Source organism: Loxodonta africana, chromosome 24, assembly GCF_030014295.1.
Source record: "Loxodonta africana isolate mLoxAfr1 chromosome 24, mLoxAfr1.hap2, whole genome shotgun sequence".
Lineage (NCBI taxonomy): Eukaryota > Metazoa > Chordata > Mammalia > Proboscidea > Elephantidae > Loxodonta > Loxodonta africana.
The window spans coordinates 27,222,067-27,245,812 of NC_087365.1; the positions used below are offsets into that span (position 1 = coordinate 27,222,067).

Consider the following 23,746-nt stretch of genomic DNA (forward strand, 5'->3'; position numbering starts at 1 on the left):
CCAGTGTGGTACAAGATGTAGCTGAGAGGTGGGCAGGAGCTAAAAGACTTAGGGCTTTGTAGGCCACAGTAATGAGTGTGGATTTAATTCTGAATGTGATGATAAACACTGTGATGGGAGGGCTTTAAACAGGAGAGAGGTAAAACTGGTTTTTATATTCTTTTAAAAGATCAGCTATACTGATTCATAAGCAGTGGCTATGAGGTAGAAGTAATCCAGCAGAATGTGGTGTCATGGAACCCAAGAACGGAGTTTTTCAAGGAGGGAGTGATCAACTCAGTCAAATACTGCCAACAGATTAAGTACGAATAAGGAAAGAGAAGTGACAGTGGATTTGACAAGATGGAGCTACTGATGATCTTTTCAAGAGTGGCTTCAGTTGAGTAGTGGATGAGAAAGCCTAAGCAGAGTGAAAGAGGAGATAGAAAGAGGAGACAGAAAGAGGAGACAGAAAGAGGAGACAGTGAGACACCAATTCCTTTCTTAGGAACTTTTACCACAAAGGAATCCAGAGAAAAGGAGTAGGAGCTAGAGGAAGATGTGGGATCAAGAGTTTTTTGTTTTGTCTTTTTAGAAGATGGAAGATGTTATACTGTGCTTCTTAGCTGATAATTTTCAAACATACTATAATAGCTCTCATTTTAAAATGAGCACTGGAACCAGCTGTCTTAGTTATCTAGTACTGCTCTACCAGAAATACCACAGGTGGATGGTTTTACAAACAGAAGTTTATTCTCTCAGAGTTCAGAAGGCTAGAAGTTTGAATTCAGGGCGCCAGCTCCAGCGGAAGGCTTTCTCCCTCTGAAGGCTCTGAGGGGAAGCTCCTTGTTATCAATCTTCCCCGCTCTAGGAACTTCTCTAGGAACTTCTTCTCGAACGATCCCCAGGTCTAAAGAATGCGCTCTGCTCGCGGTGCTGTTTTCCTGGTGGTGTGAGGCCCCCAACTGTCTGTCCTTTCCCTTTCCTTTCATCTCTTCTGAGATAAAAGATGATGTAGGCCACACCCCAAGGAAACTCCCTTTACATTGGATCAAGGATGTGACCTGAGTAAGAGTGTTATGTGCCATTCTAATCCTCTTTAACATAATCCAAATCTTGCCCCATTAACCACAGGCAGAGATTACGATTTACAACACATAGGAAAATTACATCAATCACAAAATGGAGGACAACCACACAATACTGGGAATCATGGCCTAACCAAGTTGACCCTGCACACATGGGTGGGCATAAGTCGGAGTTGACTCCATGGCAAGTAACAACAACAATTAAGAGATGAGGACTCTAATATAACCACAATGCCACTATGCCAACTAAAAACTAATACTAATTCCTTAATATTAACCAATATCCAGTTACTGTTTAAATTTCCCCATGAATCCCCCCCCCCATTTGGTTAGAATTGCCTTTCAGACAGGGTCCCACACATTGCTCATGATTGTTATGTATACTAGGTCCACAGAGGGCTTCCTGGGTGGGCCCTGAGGACATACAAAGAACATGAGTGGTGCCCAAGATAACACCAGGCAGCCAGAAGAGATAAAGGAGGGGGAAGAAGTAAGAAAGGCAGCTCTACCAAAACGTAACTGTTTCCAAACTTCCTAAAGCATGACTGAACCCCTGGTTTCGGATATGTCCTTGCTGTCCTGAAGGGACACCTACTGTGAGCACATTCCTGTCCACTCAGTGCTCCAGGGCAAAGATCAACCAAAGCCTTATAGGTAATCTTCACAAATGCGAAGGAGCACAATCTTAGCCCTGGGACAAAGTTAATAAAAGAAATAGAGTGGTAAATCTTTAAAAGTATATTGTAATTTGTGTAAGAGGACACTGCATCAATGGGGGGGGGGGGCGGTGAAGCATTATTAGTGGTTACCAGGGCTGGGAGGGAGGGACAAAGGGGTGTCACTGCTTAGGATGCACTGAATTTTTGTTAACTATGGTGGAATAATTCAGAAAAGGATAGTGGTGATAGTTGCACAATATGATGAACAAAATCAACGTCAACTGAATTTTACATGTAAAAATTGTTGAATTGGTAAATGTTTTGTTATATATTTTTACCAAAATTTAAAAACAAAAAACAAAACCACCATACAAAAAGGAACAATCTAAGTATTTAACCATGATTGGGGGTAAAAATCTCAACAAAAAGGCTGAAAAGGAGAACAGACACAAGTGAAAACCATACTAGTAATAGTAAGTGAGATGGAATCATGAGAGCAGAGACAAGCTAGACAGATCTAGGAGATCGAACATCTGTTCAACAGGAATTTCCAAAGAAGAAAGTTCCCTGAGTCATCAGGCAAAATGGTTCTGTCAAATTTGAGCAGGAATACTGAAAAAAACCTTTACCTGAACGCATCCTGGCAAAATTTCTGAAATTTTTTATTAAAACCAACCTACCAACCACAAGTCATTCTTAAAAGTTTTCAGGAGAAGAAATAAGATTTCCTACACAGAGAAAAGAGAATCAGATTTACACTTGATTGCTCATCTAAAGGAAACCCTGGTGGCGTAGTGTTTAAGTGCTATAGCTGCTAACCAAGAGGTGAGCAGTTTGAATCCGCAAGGTACTCCTTGCAAACTCTATGTGGCAGTTCTACTCTGTCCTCTAGGGTTGCTATGAGTCGGAATCAACTCGACGGCAGTGGGGTTTTGGGGGCTCATCTAAAATACCCTTGCTGGAAGTCAATGGGGCATTGTCTACAAAATTCTTCAAAAGGATATTGAACCTAGAGTTATTTATCTAGCCAAATTTTCATTTCAGAATCAGGCCAAAAGAAAGGTATGTTCACAGCGTGGAGTTTTAGGGTTAGACAGTCCTGGGGACTCAAGTCCCAAGTACCCTACTTTGTAGTATGGCTAGTACCTGATTTACGATGTATTCAGGTTACGAAGAACTGCACTTAACAACTGCTTTTTTTTTCTTGGTACATCTTATCATTAGCAAGAGGTACTATATACTACGTTAAAATATATCTGTAATGTTTTCAACCCCCAAAGACAAATAAAGATTGGATTTACAAAGATACTGATGATAAAAGGCAATAATAATGGAAACTAAAAAAAAAAAAAAGAGGTATTCGACTTATGTCAGAACTGATGTACTACAGAGCTGTTGGAGTACTGTGATAATCTCTTAGAAAGATTCATGAAATGGAAATATAATATTACTCACCACCTCTTAGCTAATGCAATATTTAAAGAAGAAAACAGTCACAAAGTGCTTGATATAAAGGCAAAAGATCAGGCCCTGCCATTCAGAAATCATGGTAAGAAAAACTAGTTCACAGATTAACATTTTCCAAACTGAAACACAAGGATCATTTTGTTGAATGATGCCTCTCTCTTTCTCTCACATTCTGTGATGGCAGTCTTACTGTTGTCCTATACAAAATGTGCCACTTCTACACATGGTATACCCACGAACTCCCATTCTCTGGTGATCAGGCACTCAGCAGTCCTGCTGAGACCACTGACACAGCATCTCAAGCCATAAAGACTTCCACAAGAGGGCTGAAAAATCTAAAAATCCACACAAAGCCACAAAGATTCAACATTTTATAGACTAAGAAAAAATAATCAACACAAAACCAGAATGCCTAAAGGTAACCATGGTCTAGAAATTAGATATTAACTATGGCATAGAAATTATGGACCAATATTTCCAGAAGGTAATATTAATAAGGTAACATGACAAAATAAGATATAGCTATTTTATTACTTGTTAAAATACATCGTAACTGTTAGAATCCTTAATCTACATTTAAAAAAAACTTATGATGGATACTTGTTTCTGTTACTCTTCTTTATGAGGTTAATGTGGAAACAACTTAAAACACAACACAGCCACAGATGCACAAGTACCACAGACTGTAAGCAGAGGAAACACAAATACTGTACACTGTGTAGAAGGGACAACAAACAACAAGGTGAGTGGCTCACCTCTTCTGTCCTTTGAGTCAGAATTACCTGTGTAGTAAGTGAAAAATAGAAACATTCACTCAGATTAAAAAGACATCACTACTCAATCTAAGGAAACCCTGATGGCATAGTGGTTAAGTGCTACGGCTGCTAACCAAAAGGGTCAATCTACCAGGTGCTCCTTAGGAACTCTATGGGGCAGTTCTATTCTGTCCTACACGGTCACTATGAGTAGGAATCGACTAGATGGCAAGGTGTTTGGTTTTGGTTTTTATTCAGTCTAAGGTAAGATGAAACAAAACAAAACAAAAACAAACAAAAACAAAAACCCAGTGCCATCGAGTCGATTCTGACTCATAGCGACCCTACAGGACAGAGTAGAACTGCCCCATAGAGTTTCCAAGGAGCCCCTGGTGGATCTGAACTGCCGACCCTTTGGTTAGTAGCTGTAGCACTTAACCACTATGCCACCAGGGTTTCCAGCTCCAGGAATATAAACACTCTCCTCTACGTATTACGTTCGGACTAGAATGAAGCAACCTCCAACAATCGGGAAATGACATTGCCCTCACTAAACTTCAGTCAGTGCACTGTTTGTTCTTCTCCCCAAGTACACAAACAATGCAGCATCAATATTCATAAACCGAAAAGTACCACAATACAAAGAGAAATACAAACACAATAGTAGTATTAGAGGACTTCGTCTTTTTGGTCCATTAAATGCAAGTGGGCAAAATTAAGTAATGATATAAAAGGCCTAAACGGTACTGTTGTGTGCTGTCCAGTTGATTCCAAGTAGAACTGCTTTCCTAGGCTGAAATGTTTATGGGAGCAGATTGCCAGGTCTTTTCTCCCGTGGAGCTGCTGGTAGGTTTGAACCACTGACCTTTCTTTCAGTTAGCAGCTGAGTGCTTAACTATTGCGCCACCAGAGTTCCTAAATGATAATAAAATCAAACCAAACCCATTGCCACTGAGTTGATTCCAACTCATAGCGACCCTACAGGACAGAGCAGAACTGCCCTACAGGGTTTCCAAGGCTATAATCTTTACGGAAGCGGACCACCGCACCTTTCTCCCGCAAGTGACTTGTTGAGTTTGAACCACTGACCTTTTGGTTAGCAGCCAAGCACTTTAACCACTGTACCAGCAGTCCTCCTTTAAATAATAGGTACTGTAAATCCTACTGGTATATACCAAACTCTGTATACTAATGATAGAGCAAATACCTCCTCCTTTCCAAAGGCCTGCGGAATATCCACAAATCCTTATAAATTCCCCATAGCAGAAACAATACAATTTTCTTTTATCATGATGCAATAAACCAGAAATTATCAAAGTAAGAAAATACTTGAAATTAAAACCAAAATGTCAAAACACCTAAAAAACAAAACAAGCAAACAAAAAAAACCCCAACAATTAAAACATTTCTGTGGTAGAACCTACCAACTCTTCCCCAATACCAGTCTCTTCTTCCTGCCTTTGGTACAGAACCCATTTTTGTTTTTGTTTTTTTCAGCTAAGCACAAAACTGTCTAGTTAGAGACTACATTTTTGAGACTCCTTTGTGCTAGGGATAGTCACGTGATGAATTCCAGCCAATGGAAAGTGAGCAAAAGTGGTATGGGTAACTTCCAAGTCACATCCTTCAGAAAGGAAACTGCTTGTCCCTATTCCCTCTATGAGCCATTTCTGACTAAGCAGATGAGGCCAATATTGTCAGGATGATAGGACCACAGGAGAAAAAACACTTGCTTCTCTCAGGAGGCAAAGCTACTAATTGATTACTAATGGAAAGGCTGGCTCCACAGGAGAAAGATGTGGGTGGCAGTCTGCTTCTGTAGCGATTTATAGCCTTGGAAACCCTATGGGGTCACTATGGTCAGAAATCAACTCAATGGCAGTAGGTTTGGTTTTGGTTTTGTCAGAGTGGCTCAGACTGCACCCTCGTTAATACAGGTGTTACCTACTGGAATACCTATAGGATACAGGTAAAGTAGTGCTTATAAAAAATTCACAGCATTAAATATTTTAATTAACTAGAGTGAATGAAAAGAAACAAATGAAGCATTTAATTCAAGAAGCTAGAAAAAGTACAAAATAAATCTAAGACAAAAAAATAATGAAATAGAAAACTGAAAAATGATAGAACTAATAAACATATAATAGCAGGTTCCTTGGCAGAAAAAAGCAACAAGCCATGAAATACATAAACGGTTAGTCAACTTGAAACAAGAAAAAAAGCGGGGACACAAGTATATAAAATAGGAAACATTCACAGCTATGTAGGAAACTAAACAATCGTAAGAGACAGCCTTTCCTCAAATCATTCAAATAAATTTGAAACCATGAACGAAATGCATAGTTTTCCAGGAAAACTTCCAAGTTCTTTTCATGAAGCAAAACGAAGCAGTGACAACTAAACTTATCACGAAGAGCACACACACGAAAGAAAAGCAAAGACTAATCCTATTTAGGAATAGCTTACAAATATCAATGAAGAAAAATCTTAAATAAAGTAACATTAAACAGACTACAACAGTCATTATTCACAAGAATAATAGAACATGACCAAGTAGAGTTGCTTTTGTAGGAATGTAGATAGTTTAAAATTAGGAAACCTATTACTGTAATTCAATATAACAATAGATCAAAAGAGAGAAATCACACAGATCTTGCTCACTGATGCTGAGCACGTGTCTGGAAAAATTTAACACTTTTCTTGATATAAACTCTTATTAAAACAGGAACAAACTGATATATCATGAACATGATTAAATAGGTCTATCTCAACTATGAGTCTGCACCATGTTTACTGGAAAACACTGGAAGCATCCCTACTACCGTAAAAGGCACGGCAAGGCTGTCTGCTTTTACCATTGTTGCCTAACTTTGTTTTGGAGGTATTCATCAGAGCAATTAAAAAGAAAGAAAAAGGCCTAAAAATTTGGAAAAGGTATTTGCAGATGAGATGATCTGAAAACCTATGATAATTGTTGAAAAAATTACTTTAAACACAGAGAATTTATTAAGATGGCCTGTACAAAATATGTCTACAAAAATCAATAGCCTCCATATCCCCAACAGCAGCCAATTAGAAAATATAATGGAAGAAAATACTCCATTTATATTAAAATTTTTTTTAAAGTAGTCTAGAAATAAACTAAGTAAGAAATGTGTGACATCAGTGGCAAAAACTTTAAAAACTTCCAAGAAATACAAAACAAGACTTGAGCAAATGGAATGTATGGCTTTCTTGAATTGAAAGACTCAACATCTTAAAAATGTCAATTCTCCCTGTTAATCTACAGATTTGACATAAGTTTTTTTTTTCAGCTAGACATGTCGATTTTAATGTTTGTAAGAAACAAAAAGTCAAGAATTACTAGCAAAGTTCTGAAAAATAAGATTAACAAGGGATGATTCACCTTACCAGATACTAAAATATTTTTTAAATTTATGATTTTTAAAACTGTAGGATTTTGGACATGAATAGACAAAAAGATCAATAGAAAATACAATAAATGTCTAAAAACAGAACTCAAATACATACGGGAACCTAAATACATATCAGAATTCAATATATAATAAAGGTGGAATTTGAAATCAGTAAGGAAAACAAATTATTCATTAAGGGGTACTTGAACAACTAAACGGCATAAAGTAGATTCACAGTTCACACTTCACATCAAAATAAATTCCAGACAGATCAAAGATTTAAACGCACACACACATATACACCACACGCCCATGCTAAAAAAACCAGAAGAGTCTGGACAAAAACATGAGGAAAATTATTTTATAATTTTGGCTTAGGGAAAGCCTTCCTAAATATGACCTAATATAGTATCTAGGAAACATTAAATTAAAACAAACTGATAAACGTTTTAAATTTCTAGTCGTAGTTTCTGCAATGCAGAAAAATTAAAAGCAAGATGACCAACTACAAAGAAATATTTGCAACTTATATCATAGGAAAAGGGCTCATTTCCCTAACATATAAAGAACTTCTACAGACTAGTCAGAAAAACCTGACATCCTAACATGAAAAATGGGCAAAGGATGTCAACAGAGAGTTCTCAGAAAAACAAACAATCCTTTGAAATATGGAAAGTTGCTCAACCTCACTCAGAGAAATGTAATTTAAAGTGACACTGAGATGCTATTTCCTACCTATCAGAATGACAAAGATCCAGAAGTTTGGTAATTCACTGCACTGGAAGGAGTGTAGGAAAAAAAGGCATTTTGAAACATCACTAATAGTAATAAATTTTCCAGTAGAGGAAAAATTTGGCAATATTCATCAATTTATAAATGTTCACTTAAAGTAATTTATCCTATCAACATTCTCATACACATCTGAAATGCCAAACTGTGCTGTTTTTAAGAGTACTCTGAAAACAGACTTGAATGCCCACACACAGGGCAGACTGGGTAAATGTACTAAGGTATAGCCACACAACGGAATATTATGCAGTCATTAAAATGGGTAACACAGCTCTTTACTAGGATGTAGGACAAGTATTAACAGGCTCATCAAAGAAAGCAGTGTGCAGAAATGTACTATACAGTATATTATTTGTGTTATAAATGGAAAAAGAACATATACATGCATTTACTTATTTAAAATCAGAGAAAAAGAGACTCAAAGCAAAGGTCAATAGGAAAGAAAAAATAAGATTAAGGAATAAATCCTGGGTATGTCCAGTAGCCAAAAACAGGACTTTTGGAAGGACAGAACAGAAAATATGGAACAGAGAAAAAAATCTTCAAAGAAATACAAGAAAATTTTCCAGAACTGAAGGACCAAGGCTCCAAAGGGCTTGTTAAGTACCCAGAATAATCAACGAAAAAGACCCACAACAAGACACATCTCTGAAATTTTAGGACACCAATAACAAAGAAAAGATCTTTAAAAATATACAAAGAATTAGTAATCAGTATGGCAGTAAAATCCTTAAAACCTAGGAGTTAGGAGCCACAGCAAAGCTTTAGAAATTCTAGGGAGACAAAGATTTCCTCAAATTCTACAAACAGCCCTGAAGACATTTTTAGATATGTATGATCTCATGCTATTTACTTCCTATGGACCCCTTTCTCTGGAAGCCACTGGAGGATGTGTTCTACCAAGTGATGGGGTAATCCAAGAAAGAAGAGAATATGGGAGCCTGGAAGCAGCAAAGGGAACTCCCACAATGACAGAGAAGAAAAATCCCATGCTGACATCTATGTAAGCAGGTCTACAGATTAATGAGATTCGACTGGATAAGATATTGGAGGGCTCAGGAACAAGATCTCTAGGAAAAAAAGAAATAGCAGGTTATCTAACAGGGTTGACTTTGTAGAAAACTGTACTAGAGGCTATGGAGAGTGTGGTTAGAATCAGCTAGCAATAGGTAAACAGAAAGCTAAACAAACAAACCAAATATGGCAATTCTGAAATTCGGGAAAAAAAGTTGTACAACAAAGGAAAAACAATCACAGTATACCTATATTTCACAAATGAACAATATTATAAAGCCATAATAATATAAAACATCAAATGCTTATTTAACTAAAAATTATGATTGGTGAGATGGTGATGATGAGTAGGAGGTGGGGTGTAAGACTGTAAAATCCTCATGTTCCATAGCGGTTCCCTTGTTTCACTGATACTGAATAAAAGTCACCAGTGAAATGCAGTCTCAGTCTCCTCTGACATGAAATTTGTTTATTGTAAAATAACTGGTTTCTTAGCTATGGCATAATTTGGACCTAAGACGGATTTCTACCAGCACGGTAAAAGACCACAGAAGTGACAAATAGGTCTAGCTTGCTATTTGCTAGACCTGAGATCTAAGGGAAATCATTTAACCTCTACAGTCTTTAATTAAACATCTACTAATAGGAGATTATTATGCATGGTCATCTCACAGAACTGTTAAATGAAAGACAGTATGGAACACTGGCTGTGAAATCAGTCAGACCTGGGTTACAGCCTCACCTTTTCAACTTACTAACTCAGCTTGCACAAGTTGTCTTTTCTTTCCTCCCTAAGCAATGGCCTTAACCTACAGCAAGAAATACAGTTTCATCTTTACTCAGTATACACATCCATGAGTGTCTGTGTATTACTGAAAAAAAATTTCCCAAAATAATAAACATAACATGAAGAAAACAAAATAAAAACCAGAAATGGAACAGAATCATCCATTTAAAAAAGAAACACCAGCAGTGGCCCACTAAACTGATTTTATGAATTGGTCATGACTTACACTCTGAAAAACATTTCAAGTTACAACTCATCATTATAAAAATCCTTCATCTGTAAAACATGAAATAGAGCCTATCTCATAGGATTATTCTATAAAACGCTCAGTGTAATATCTAGTACCTTGTGATAATTCTGACAGAACTTGATCAACTTTAAAGCACAAAGCAAATCTCAGACATTATTATTTATCCTGGATCCCCAATCAATGCCCATGGAAGCAGCAGTCAAGAAATCAAATCACATACCGCACTGGGCAAATCTGCTTCAAAAGACCTCTTTCAAGTGTTAAAAAGAAAGATGTCACTTCGAGGACTAAGGTGTGCCTGACTGAAGCCATGGTGTTTTCAATTACCTCATGTGCATGGGAAAGCTGGACAATGAATAAGGAAGACGGAAGAAGAACTGACACATCCGAATCATGGCGCTAGCAAAGAATATTGACTATACCATGGACTGCCAGAAGAACAAATAAATCTGTCTTAGAATGCTCTTTAAAAGCGAGGATGGCGAGACTTCGTCTCACGTATTTGGACATGTTACCAGGCAAGACCAAGCCTTGGAGAAGGACATCATGCTTGACAAAGCAGAGGGTCGGCAAAAGAGAGGAAGACCCTCAATGAGATGGACTGACACACTGGCTGCAACAATGGGCTCAAACACTGCAATGACTTCGAGGATGACACAAGCCAGGCCGTATCTCATTCAGTTGCACACAGGGTTGTTAAGAGTCAGAAGCAACTCGAAGGCACCTAAAAACAGCAACATTATTTATTTGCAGTCCCCAGTCTCACCAGGAGTAGTGGGATGCCACATATATTAAATGTATCTCACCTATTATATTGATAGCTATTCAAAACAATAATAACAACAACTATAGCGGCTAACACTTAAAAAAAAAAAATAGTGCTTACTATATGTGGACACCATTCTGAGTGCTTTATTCATTATTAACTCATTTAATCCTAACGGCTGCCTTATGAGGTAAGTACTATTATCATTCATTCCTATTTTACAAATGACGAAATTGAGTTGGGATTCAAACTCAGGTAGTGTGGCCCTGCCATCATCTATGCTCTTAACTGCAAATGTTATATTGACAGTATAGCAGGAGGTATGGGATTAAAGCAGGCAGGGGCAGGGTCTGGGTTGTAAGGTCTAGCTAAAATATGTCCTTTGTAGTAACCAAATGAGATTCAACTCATCAAATGTTTTTTCTTGATTTCACCTAGGTGAGCTCACCATCTAACAAGGAAGAAATATGAGCCAAGGGAATGGGGACACAGAAGAGAGAACGGTGATTTTTGCCAGAGAAGCAATGAGTTACATAGTAGTCAGGGAGTGATTACTTCCTTTACTGCTTATGAGGGGCCCTCTCATCCTCTTTACAGACCTGAGGCTCAAAGAGTCAGAAACTTGTTTTACTTGACCTGGCCTCAGACCCAGCCCTCTGATTCTATCCTTGGGGCCACTTCCACTTCATCCCCATGACTCAGACTCAAGGAGAAATGAGGCCTGGGCTGAGGCCTTGAACAAACTGGCAGTGCGACTTACCCACTTCCCCAGGCACGTCTTTCTAATGCCATCCCTGGCCACTGGTCTCTCATGTTAATTGTTATTAACATCCATATCCATTCTCCTTCCCATGTCTCCATGGATCCTTTCCTTTTCAAGGCTAACCCTATTACTCAGGCTCTTTATCTTTTCATGTGTAGTCTCCTGCATCATCAATTGGGTCCTTTCTTTCTCTTGTACTTTTAAACTTCTTCTTTTCTGTGCTTTTAAACACACTTACTTAAGCCTCCCCAATCTAACCACGATCCCACACGAAGCAGAAGGATACCCTCTAGAATCTTTTCTCTTAACTCTGCTAACCAGATATTCCTGAGAATTCCCTAATATAGATTTCATTACTTCACTTGAGCAGTTTTACTTATCTTAAGATATTTTATGGCTAGAAAAAAAAAACAGTGAATAAAATCAAAGAACAAATAGAAATCATTTCAGTACCTGTCGAAGGGAAGGTTTCTGGAGTGGTTGCTGCAGTGCTGGAATTCCCCAGCTCTTTTGTGGCATTTGTGGACTCGTTACCTGGAAGCCCAGTTCCATTTGGTGAAATTGTAGTAACTCTAGAATTGGTGCCTGCTGTTCTTGTGGTCCCATTGTCAGAGTCTGAAGAACTGACGACAGTGGTTACATAGGTGGGTCCCAGAGTTAGATTTGGGCTGAATGTTGGTGTCACAGAAAGAGAAGTTACTGAAAAATTTGGCTTTGAGGTTTTGGTCTCTTCTTTAACTGTTTCTGTTGTTGATGCTTTAACTGATCCTATAACTCCTACTGAAAGTGAAACTATAAACGACAAAGAACAAGGAAACAGAGCAGGTGAGGCTCAAAAGTACAGTTATGAGGCACACAGCACCAAGCCTTTATAAGCTCTCAAACACTTAGAGACTCCTCCCACCCCACACGTTTTTATCTAATGTTGGTCCCCTCCTGCCTCCTCCAAAGGACTAATATCTAAAGAAGGAAGAGACTGGATTCTTAGCTCAGTTCCTTAGACTCAAGATACAGGAGTCTCAGTAAATATCAGCAATTTCTTTACTTTTCAGAATGAACACATAATCTCTTGATTTATTTAAAAAGGTACGTAAACATAATTTTTTAATGAGAAACTAATTTGCTCTGTAAACCTTCATCTAAAGCACACAAAAAAATAAAAAGGTATGTAAACAACCAGAATGGAAATAATGAGAATGCTGATACCTTGTGAAAAACGTAACCAACGTTACTGAGCAATTTGTGTCAACATTGTTAAATGGGAACGTAATTTGCTGTAAAAACTTTCACTGAAAACACAATAAAATATTATTTAAAAAAATTTTTAAAAAGGTATGCACTATGTAGAACAATTCTGAGCGCTCAGTATGACTCAGAGACTTCCAAAGACACCTATTTTACTAATACTTTTGAATAAAACTTTAATATTCTTTTCTTTCTGTAATACCAGGCAAATCTTCAAATATGGGTCCTTAAATGTGGAAGTAAAATTTTGTGCTGAACACCAGCCTTATCAAATGACAATTTACCTGTGGTAGCATTATTGGCGTTGACACATATCAGAACACTGCCAAACAGAACAAGAATGAACCAGAAATCCATGTTGACCTGGAAAACAGAAAGCCATGTTAGACAACATTCTGTTATCGTAACTATGTCCAAACTATTCACCAAAAGAGTATTTTGGGCAGAACCCTTCCTTCCCAGCTATTACAAAGTGCACAAAGGACCAATGATCTTTTGGGAGTCTGACACGCATATTCCCCAAGAGTCCAACTATTTATAATTGAGGCTTTTTTTTTTTTATAAACGGAGACCTGGGTGGTGCAGTTAATGAGCTTGGCTGCTAATCCAAAGGGTGGATGTTTGAGCCCACCTAAGGCACCTTGGAAGAAAGGCCTGGTGATCTACTTCCAAAAACTCAGCCATTGAAAACCCTATGGAACACAGTTACTCTGACACAAATGGGGTCGCCATGAGTTAGAATCAACTCCACAGCAACTTGTTTTTTCTTTCAATAAGAATATGTTTTTTAGGGCAGTGGTTTTCAACCTTGGCTGCACATTAAAATCATCAGAAGAGCTTTCGAAAACCCCCATGCCAGACTGCATCAGAGTCTCTGGGAGTAAGAGCTAGGTAGTGGTCCTTTGTAAAGCTCCCCGGGTGACTCCTATGCTTTAAAGGATTGAGATGTATGGAGAAGGTAGGTTGATGGCTCTAATGTACTATCCTTTGAAGCAGATATTATAGCAGCTATTCTTAATCTTTATTCCACCTCAGACCATATCAGAGGGCTGTGACACAAATCCACTGGTAATAGTGGCTCATTCATCCACTCAGTGAGATTTCTGTGCCCTACAGTGAGCGAGGTACTACGGAGACAACTGGAAAGCAATATACTCACAGGCCCCATCCTTGTGAGGCTCATAGCCTAGAGGTGACTCAATATGGTAGTGACTTTCCAAGAGAAGCAGGCATGCCTCCTATGGGTGCAGGGGTTGCAGGTTCATATACACCTCAGGAGCAGCCACATAAACTTTTGACCAATTCTCTACTCTTCCCAGGCTGTGATCATTAAATCAGTGATATATTATTGGATTTTTATAACTCTGTGAAAGCTATGGACAGTGATCACCTCTGACAGAGCCCAGCTCAATTCCCACTTAGCCTGAATACGAAATTGAGAAAGCATACAACTCCTTCCATAAGGGTCAGGAGATGGATTGGAAAGCTAATTATTGTATATGTATACATATCTATACTTGATAAATTAATAGGGAATGGTATTGGGAAAATAACTGTATTTGGGAGAGGGAGGTTAGACCATCACCTCAATCCATATACCAAAATGAACTCCAGATGGGTAAAGAATTAAATGTTTAAAAACACACTTTTAAAAAAGTATAACTGAATATTTACACAAGCCCAAAAGGTGCTCTGGTGGCACAGTGGTTAAAGCATGCAGCTGCTAAACAAAAGATAGGCAGTTTCACCTCACCAGCAACTCTGCGGGAGAAAGATGTGGTACAGCTCTGCTCTGTCCTATAGGGGCACTATGAACTGTAATCAATTCAATAGCAGTGGGTTGTTGTTTTTTTTTTTTTAAATGCGCATCCAGGATGAAGAAGGACTTTCTAAGCATAAGGGCAATGCAAGAAATCACAATCATAAACAATGTTAAAAAGGAAATAAACTGGGAAAATTACTACAAATAAGATAAAGGATTAAAACCATTAGCATACAAAGGACTTAAACTATCAAAATGAAGAACACTAAGATTCCAGTTTTGAAATAGCTGAAGAACCTAAACAGATACTTTACAGAAAAAAAATAAATAGCTAAACAATACATTAAAAAGTGTTGATCATCCCCACTAAGCACAGGAACACAATGAGATAATATTTTTACTTTCCAAATCAGAGAAGATCAATCGGATTAAACATTCAAAGCTGACAAGAATCACATGAAAAGGACTCTTTCAAGTTGGTGGGTCCGTCAATTAGCCTATAACAACCTGTATTCTTTCAGAAAAGATTATAAAAAGAATCTTAAAAGCATTCATATTGTTTTCTGACCTACTTCCAAGGTTTTATTGTTAAGTAAATGCGAATAATCTAAAACACAGACTAAAACTGATATATAGAGATATTCTTTATGGTAGAAAATATGCAAACATCTAATGATAGGGAAAGTAGAAAAAAGGTGAAATAAACATTATGTTGGCACTCAAGATATTTTATGTCAATGCAGAGGTTAAGAGTTCAGCTGCGAACCAAAAAGGTCGGCAGTTCAAATCCACCAGCTGCTCCCTGGAAACCCTGTAAGGCAGCTCTACTCTGTCCTATTGGGTTGCTGTGAGTCGGAATGGAAGACAACAGGTTTGGTTTTGGTTTTATTCAAGACCCATGACACAAGCCATGGTATTTTCAATTCTCCCATATGCATGCAAAAGCTGGACAATGAATAGGGAAGAAGAACTGACACCTTGAAATTATAGTGTTGGCAATGAATATTGAATATACCATGGACTGCCAGACGAACAAATAAATTTGTCTCGGAACAAGTACAGCCAGAATGCTCCTTAAAAGCAAGGATGGCGAGACTTCGTCTCACATACTTTGGACATGTCATCAGGAGGGACCAGTCCCTGGAGAAGGACATCATGCTTGGTAAAGTAGAGAGTCAGAGAAAAACCCTCAATGAGATGGACTGACACAGTGGCTGCAACAATGGCTCATATATAACAATGATTGTAAGGATGGTGCAGGACTGGGCAGCGTTTCATTCTGCTATAAACAGGGTCGATATGAGTTGGAAGAGACTGGACTGCATCTAACAACAACAACAAATTCAAGATAATGGATTCAAAGAATTTAAGAAAACAGAACAATTTTTTAAGTTTAAAAGAAAATAAAAGCCAGATATAAAACTGAATATACCATATAACCTTAACTAAATTTATGAATGTATATGCATGAAATTTAAGACTGGAAAGAAAAACTTTATACATTTTGGCATACACTTTATGGTTTTTATTTCCTTCTTTATACTGTTCTTTATTTTCTAGAGTTTTAAAGTTAAGAGCATGATATTTTTATAAATAGAAAAAAATAAGAGTAAAAAAGAAAAATGATGTCACCAGGGAACATGAATATAAGAAGCAAAACTAAAAGAAAGATAACTGCATACCTCAAGTGAAAGAATGTAAGAGAAAAGAAGAAATGCACAGAGGATGGCAAGTTGGAGCAGTTATGAATTTGTAAACTAGCACGAGTGAGGGATACGTCAGAATTTTAGTAAGATCCATATCATTAACAACATACATCCATAGACCATGACCGAGAAAACTACAGTGAAGGCCTCATTCTTCTAAAAGGGTGTACGGATACTCTGGCATAAACTGCTCTGAGTTCCTGATCCTGCATATACAACTCATCTGCAACCACACCTTTAGTTCCCTTCTTCAAGTCTCCATGTCTTCTATTCTAACCACCTGAGAGCTTCATGTCAGAAAGTAGGGCTGAGGTCCTTCTCATTCAAGGATGTCATATGCAAGCCATTTCTCCTGGAGCCTGCTCTAACATACCCTGTTCCTGAAGACTTTTCCCATCTGGCTGTACAACTTCCCAGCACTGCCATCACTGAAGACATTATAATGTGGTTCACAATTTTCTTCACATCCCCAAGCCCTGACACGCTTCTGGATAATGTGAACATTGTCAGGAACCACCACAATCTGGGCCTATTTCTCAGTAACATGACTTCCTCAACTCTAATGACCTTATACCTCTATTTTACTTGGGCCGCTCACAACAATGGCTGCACTCTAGAGTCTGCCACCATCTGGAAAGGCTTTCACACTGAATCTCACTTCCCACTCTCCAACCACACTTCCTATCGTTGTAGTTCTCCCTCTCTGTTATGTCTACTAGAGAAGCCTGGTGGTGTCATGGTTAAAGTGACTGACTGCTAACAGAAAAGTCAGTGGTTCAAAATTACCAGTGGCTCCTCAGGAGAAAGATGTTAAGATTTACAGTCTTGGAAACTCTCTATGAGATGGAATCAATTCAACGGCAGCGGGTTTTTTGGTTATGTCTACTGAACCTCTTCTGGGACCTCATCTAGGCCTTCAGCCCCTTGAACCCCTTTCTAATTCTCTTTCCAGTCTTTATTTCCTTCTCTTCCCATTAAGAAAAACTGGTGTCAGTTCGATCACTCTCTTGCTAATATCCTAAATTCTTTTGCTACATTTTTCTCCTATTATACCCACCCCAAAAAATCCTATCCTTAGCTAATCCAATTGTTAATTCTACACTTGCTGCTTAAGAAAATCAAACAATCTAGAAGAGTGATACCACTACGAATTGCTATTCCTGGCCTTAATGGAACTCCGAGCATATTTTGCAATTTTCTTGTATTCTGTCAGCTCTCTCTCCAATTCTCCACAGCAGTGATTTCAAACCTCCTCTTCCCTCCAACCGTCTCCTCCCACATTCTTGGCTGATGATGTTGTTTTTCTGGCAGAGAAACAGAAGCCATTGGAATGGACACCCTCAACTCCCGGTCACCATATCTACAAATTTCCTCCTTCGCTGCAATTCCTCCTAAGGATCTCAGTCCCTTAGGAACCTGTTGATCCTCCCCCAGCTTTAACTTCACCCTTTTATACCAGCATTTAAACACAAATTAAGAATCTCTCAAAGAAAAGAAAGAAAAATTCCTACATCAATCTTTCGGCTAGCATTCTCTCTACTCCATTTCACAGCCAAATTTCTAGAAAGAGTTGTTTCCATAGCAATCTGGCTTCCATTTCCACCATTCCACTAAAACAGTTGCCTCCCTTTAAAGAATGATCTCTTTAAAAGTATTTGCAACTCATTCACAAGATCCAATTCCTTAATACATAAAGGGCTCCTACGGATTCTTAAAAAAAGGACCAAAAATCCAATAGAAAAATGGACAAAAGATATGAAACACAATTCACAGAAAAGCAAACAGTTCTCTTAAATTTGAAAAGCTGCTCAGCCTCACTCATGATCAGAAAAAGGCAAATTAAAGCTATGTTGAGATACCATTTTTCATCTATCATATTGCCAAATATAAAAAACTTTAATAACACTGTATTGGCAAGGATTTGAATAGGTACTCTCATACAATCTGTAAATATTTATCAGAATTATAAATACACAAACCTTTTACACAATTCCATTTCTGAGAACTTATTCTACGGATATATCTATACTTTCAAAATGACCCATGTACAAGGTTATTCAATACAGCACTGTTTGCAATAGAAAAAGATCAGAAATAAATGTCTATCAATGCGGGGGTTTGATTAAATAAATTATGGCATATTCATCCAATGGAATACTATGCAGCTGTTAAATAATAAATAATGTCATGCACATATCATTATAAAAGGAGTCTTGATGGCGCAGTGGTTAAGCGCTGGGCTGCTAACTGAAAGGTCAGCAGTTTGAATCCACCAGCCTCTCAGTGGAAGAAAGAGTGGCAGTCTACTTCCATAAAGATTATAACCTTGAAAACCCTATGGGCAGCTCTACCCTGCCCTATAGTTGCTATGAGTCTGAACTGACTGGATGGCAACCGGGACATACCATTACAATATCGTGCACAATAATTTTACTGCCCTAAAAATCAACTTACTACATTTAATCAGCCTCTCTCTTCTACCTCTCCAATCCCTAAACCCTTTGCTATCAAGTCAATTCCAACTCATAGCGGCCCTATAGGACAGAGTAGAACTGCCCCCATAGGGTTTTCAAGGTTGTAGTTATTAAGGAAGCAGATTGCCGCATTTTCTCCCATGGAGCAGCTGCTGGGTTGGAATCACCAACCTTTCAGTTAGCAGCTGAGCACTTAACCACTGCATCACCAGGGTTCCTCTCTCCAACCCCTAGCAACCACTCATCAGGCTGGCTTCTTTCACTGAGCAATACACGTTTAAGGTTCCTTTAGGTCTTTTCATGGCTTGAGAGCTCATTTATTTTTATCACTGAATAATACTCCATTGTATGCACAGACCAGTTTGTTTATCCATTCACCTATTGAAGAGAGCTGCTATAAGCAATTCATGTCCATGTTTTTGTGTGGACGTAAGTCTTCAGCTTATTTGGGTAAATATCTAAGAATGCAATGGCTGGATCATAGGGTAAGTCTACACTCAGCCTTTACAAGAAACTGCCATACTCTCTTCCAAAGTTGCTGTACCTCCTTGCAGTCTCATCAGCAATGAATGAGAATTCCTGTTGCTCCACACCCTCATCAGCATTTGGTATCGTCAGTATTTTGAATTGTAGCCATTCTAATAGATGTGACATTATGAGTCAGAATCAACTCCACAGCAACGGGTCTGGGTTTTTTTGTTTTGTTTTGTTTTGTTTTTTTAATACATGTGAAGTTTTTTGTTCTTGTAATTTACAATTCTGTAATGACATAATGATATTGATAATCTTTCATATGCTTTTTTGCCATGTATATATCTTCTTTGATGAAGTGTCTGTCCAGATCTTTTGCCCACTTTTCAGCTATTTTTTTTATTGTTTGCTATTGTCGAGCTTTAAGAGTTCTTTGCAAATTCTAGATACAAGTCCTTTATCAAATAGGTATTTTACAAATATCTTCTTCCAGTATGTGTCTTGTCTTCCCACGTTTTGCTATTTGAACCTTCTTAAAAATAACTTTTGCAAAAAATAAAATTCAGGGGAAAAATAAGTCAGATGATCAATCAATTGACCACACACATTTTTTCTCTCTCTCTCTCAGGACCTCTTTGTTTTTAAATCCCTTGACCTCTCTCTGCCACATCTGATTTACTGACACCCATACTCAATCAAATTCATTTCTCTTCCCCACACCTCTCCCTCTTTGAATTAAGTGTTTTAATAGCTTGTTCTGCAATGACATGGATCAACAATTGTGGTTTGAATCTGAGGGAAATCTACACTATCAGATACCAGGAGAAAAGCACCCGTGCCAGCTGTAGTCTACAGGAAGCTGGAAACCCTGTACGCACATTCTAATAGTGGGAATGGTTCTGTTTTCTCACAGGGTGATTTTTAGGGTAAGCTACTATTTGTAATATTTTTATTTTAAAAATCAGCTTGTCTGGCAGTTTCTTATAAAATCAAATATACACCTACCTTATGATCCAAAAATTCCATTCCTATGTATTTACCCGAGAGAAATACAGATAGTCTCTGACTTGGACGCATTCTAGTTACAACAAACCGTACTTCTGATCATCCGTTTTTTGGGTACATCTTATCACTTGTAATACATGCTACATATAATATTGCCGTTTATAATTTGCTGATAGTATCATTCTCAGATGTTGACTTGCAGAAGTTCAAAAGATCACATTTATAAAAATACTGATAATAAAAGGCAATAATAATGGAAACTTAAAAAAAAGACGTATTCGACATGTCAGAACCAAATAATGACGGAACCCCGTTGTAAGCTGGGGACTACCTGTAAAAGGAAAGACCTACTGACACAAACAACAACATGGATAATCTAAAAAACATTATGTTGAATGAAAAAATCTTATACAAAAAGTATATGTATATAATGTATGATCTCATATATATAAATAAATTCTAGAACAAGAAAAGCTAATTTATGGAGAAAAAAATCAGAACAACTGTTGCCTGGGGAAGAGTTTACCAGAAAGGGACATGAGGATACTTCCCAGATGATGGTAATATTCTGTACCTTTTTTTTTTTTTAAAGTTTGTTCATTCTTTTTTAATGTTGTTGAAAGTATACACAGCAAAACATACACAAACTCAACAATATACATGTACAATTCAGTGACACTGATTACATTTTTCAAGTTGTATGACCATTCTCGGCCTCCTTTTCTCAACTGTCCCTCTCCGATTAATGTGAACTCACTGCTCCCTAAGCTTTCTAGTTGACCTTTCCAGTAGCTGTAGTCAATCTGATCCCATATAGATAGTTCTTCAAAAAGAGCATGATGAATACTCTGTATCTTGACAGGATTTTGGTTGTAGAGGTATATATATTTTTCAAAGCTTACTGAATGATAACCTTAAGATTTATGCATTTCACCCTACGTAAATTTTACCACCAGTAAAGACTCATAAATATTGCGCTCTAGTTAATCATATGCACACTTAAATAGCTGTGGAGAAATGTGCTGATATATGCCACTTACTCTGAAATACATAAAAAATATAAAATGATGGATGAATAGAGGGATGGAGAGGTGAACAGATACATAACAAGTACAGTAAAATGTTAAATGTAGAATCTAGTGGTAGATATGAAATTTTTGCAACTTTTCTCTATATTAAAAAATTTTTTATAACATAAGGCTACCGAAATAATCAGTTTTGGAAGAACTGCCATTTCTATGGTACTGAATCTTATAATCCTGGAACACAGTATTTTCTCCATTTATTCATGTTTTTATGTTCCTCAAAGCGTTACTATATTCTTCATTTTTGCCCTATACATCTCTTGCTGCAGTTATCCTTGGAGTATTTTATACTGTAATTATGAATGGATTCTTTTAAAATGCCATTTATTTAAGGGATACTTTTGTTATATAAGAAAGACACTGCTCCTCCTTCCCCTCCCCCTGCCATTACATATCGTAAACCACTTAAAAAAAAAAGGTAAAGTATGCTCATTACAAGAAATACAAGCAGAACAGAGAGATGTAAAGCAAAACGTAAGTCTCATTCACCATCTGCCAGCCCCATTTCCTAGAAACAATCACTAAATACTTTTTTATATATCCTTTAGAAATTTTTCATACTATACCAGCATATAACGAGCCCTGGTGGCACAGTGGTTAAAGCGATCGACTGATAAACGAAAGGTCGGCAGTTCAAAACCACCAGTGGCTCCATGTGAGAAAGATGTGGCAGTCTGGGTCCGTACAGATTTACAGCCTTGGAAACCCTATGGGGTCGCTGTGAGTTGGAATCGCCTCGATGGCAGTGGATATGCCAGTATATACCCACATTAAAAAATATATATATATATATATATATAAATAGGATGTTATACATACTCTCTGCAGTTTGCATTTTTACTTAAATAATAAACCCTAGATATCTTCCAAACGAAGCCAAGCAGTTAAGTGCTCGGCTACTAACCGGAAAGGTCACGGTTAGAACCCACCAGCTACTCCATAGGAAAAAGATGTGGCAGCCTGCTCTGGTAAAGATTACAGCCTTGGAAACCTTATGGGGCAGTTCTACTCTGTCCTATAGGGCTGGTATGAGTCGGAATTGACTCAACGGCAGTGGGTTTTAGACATTTAGACATCTTCCAAATCAACGCATTCAGCTACTGTTCTTTCTAAAGGCTTCAAATTTTTTATTTTAAGTTGTACTTTAGGTGAAGGTTTACAGAACAAACTTCTCATTAAACAGTTAGTATACATATTGTTTTATGACACTGGTTAACAACCCCACGACATGTCAACACTCTCCCTTCTTGACCTTGGGTTCCCTATTACCAGCTTTCCTGTCCTTCTTGCCTTCAGTCCCCTGGGCTGGTGTGCCCCTTTAGTCTCATTTTGTTTTATGGGACTGTCTAATCTTTGGCTGAAGAGTGAACCTCAGGAGTGACTTCATTACTGAGCTGAAAGGGTGTTTGGGGGCCATACTCTCAGGGTGTTTCCAGTCTCTGTCAGACCAGTAAGTCTGGTCTTTTTTTGTGAGTTAGAATTTTGTTCTACATTTTTCTCCAGCTCTGTCTGGGACCCTCTATTGTGATCCCTGTCAGGGCAGTTAGTGGTGGTGGTGGTGGCAGTTAGTGGTGTACCATCTAATTGTACTGGACTCAGTCTGGTGGAGGCTGTGGTAGTTGTGGTCCGTTAGTCCTTTGGACTAATATTTCCCTTGTTTTTAGTTTTCTTCATTCTCCCTTGTTTCCAAAAGGGTGAGACCAGTGGAGTATCTTAGGTGGCTGCTCACAGGCTTTTAATACTTGATGCTATTCACCAAAGTAGAATGTAGAACATTTTCTTTATAATCTATGTTATACCAATTGAGCTAGGTGTTCGAGACTAACTTGATTTGTAAACCTTCACTTAAAGCATAGTAAAAATTATTAAAAAAAAAAAAAAGAGACTTAGAAAATAATTTACCCAGATCTGTGTAATGGGTCATCAACAGCCTGAAGATGGAGAAGCACAGCTCATTCTCAGTCACCTGAGCCTCAGTGCCCCACATGGTTTATAAATAATAAAATGACTATGTAATATTCTGTACATATTGCCCTGTCATTTTAATAATCTTTAAGATTGTAAAAAAAAAAAAAAAAGCACAATGAAAATAAAAAAAGAGTTGACTCTATATGATTTATGATTTCCTCCCCTTTTCTGTACATCACTCTCCATTAGACAACAGTGGCTTGAGTAAAGACAGAATTATATATTCCAGGAAAGCCAAAATAATGGAAGAAACCCAAGTTTATACATCTTCATTTTTCAAAAAACACTTGTGAATTG

General features: G+C 37.7%; 1 protein-coding gene across 6 annotated transcripts in view; it reads right to left on the minus strand.

Annotated features, from left to right (window-relative positions):
- PTPRA (protein tyrosine phosphatase receptor type A) overlaps positions 1-23,746 on the minus strand; it is a 152,873-nt gene that overhangs the window by 54,786 nt on the left and 74,341 nt on the right. For 5 of the 6 annotated variants that reach the window (XM_010591567.3, XM_064275856.1, XM_064275857.1 and 2 more), the window contains 3 exons: positions 13,263-13,341; positions 12,187-12,525; positions 3,949-3,975 (listed from right to left, as the gene is read on the minus strand). In XM_010591567.3, the coding sequence (XP_010589869.1) occupies positions 3,949-3,975; positions 12,187-12,525; positions 13,263-13,335 (439 nt within the window). In that variant the 5' untranslated portion in view covers positions 13,336-13,341. The remainder of the gene's footprint in view (positions 1-3,948; positions 3,976-12,186; positions 12,526-13,262; positions 13,342-23,746) is intronic. The other variant, XM_003411614.4, reaches the window with a different exon arrangement.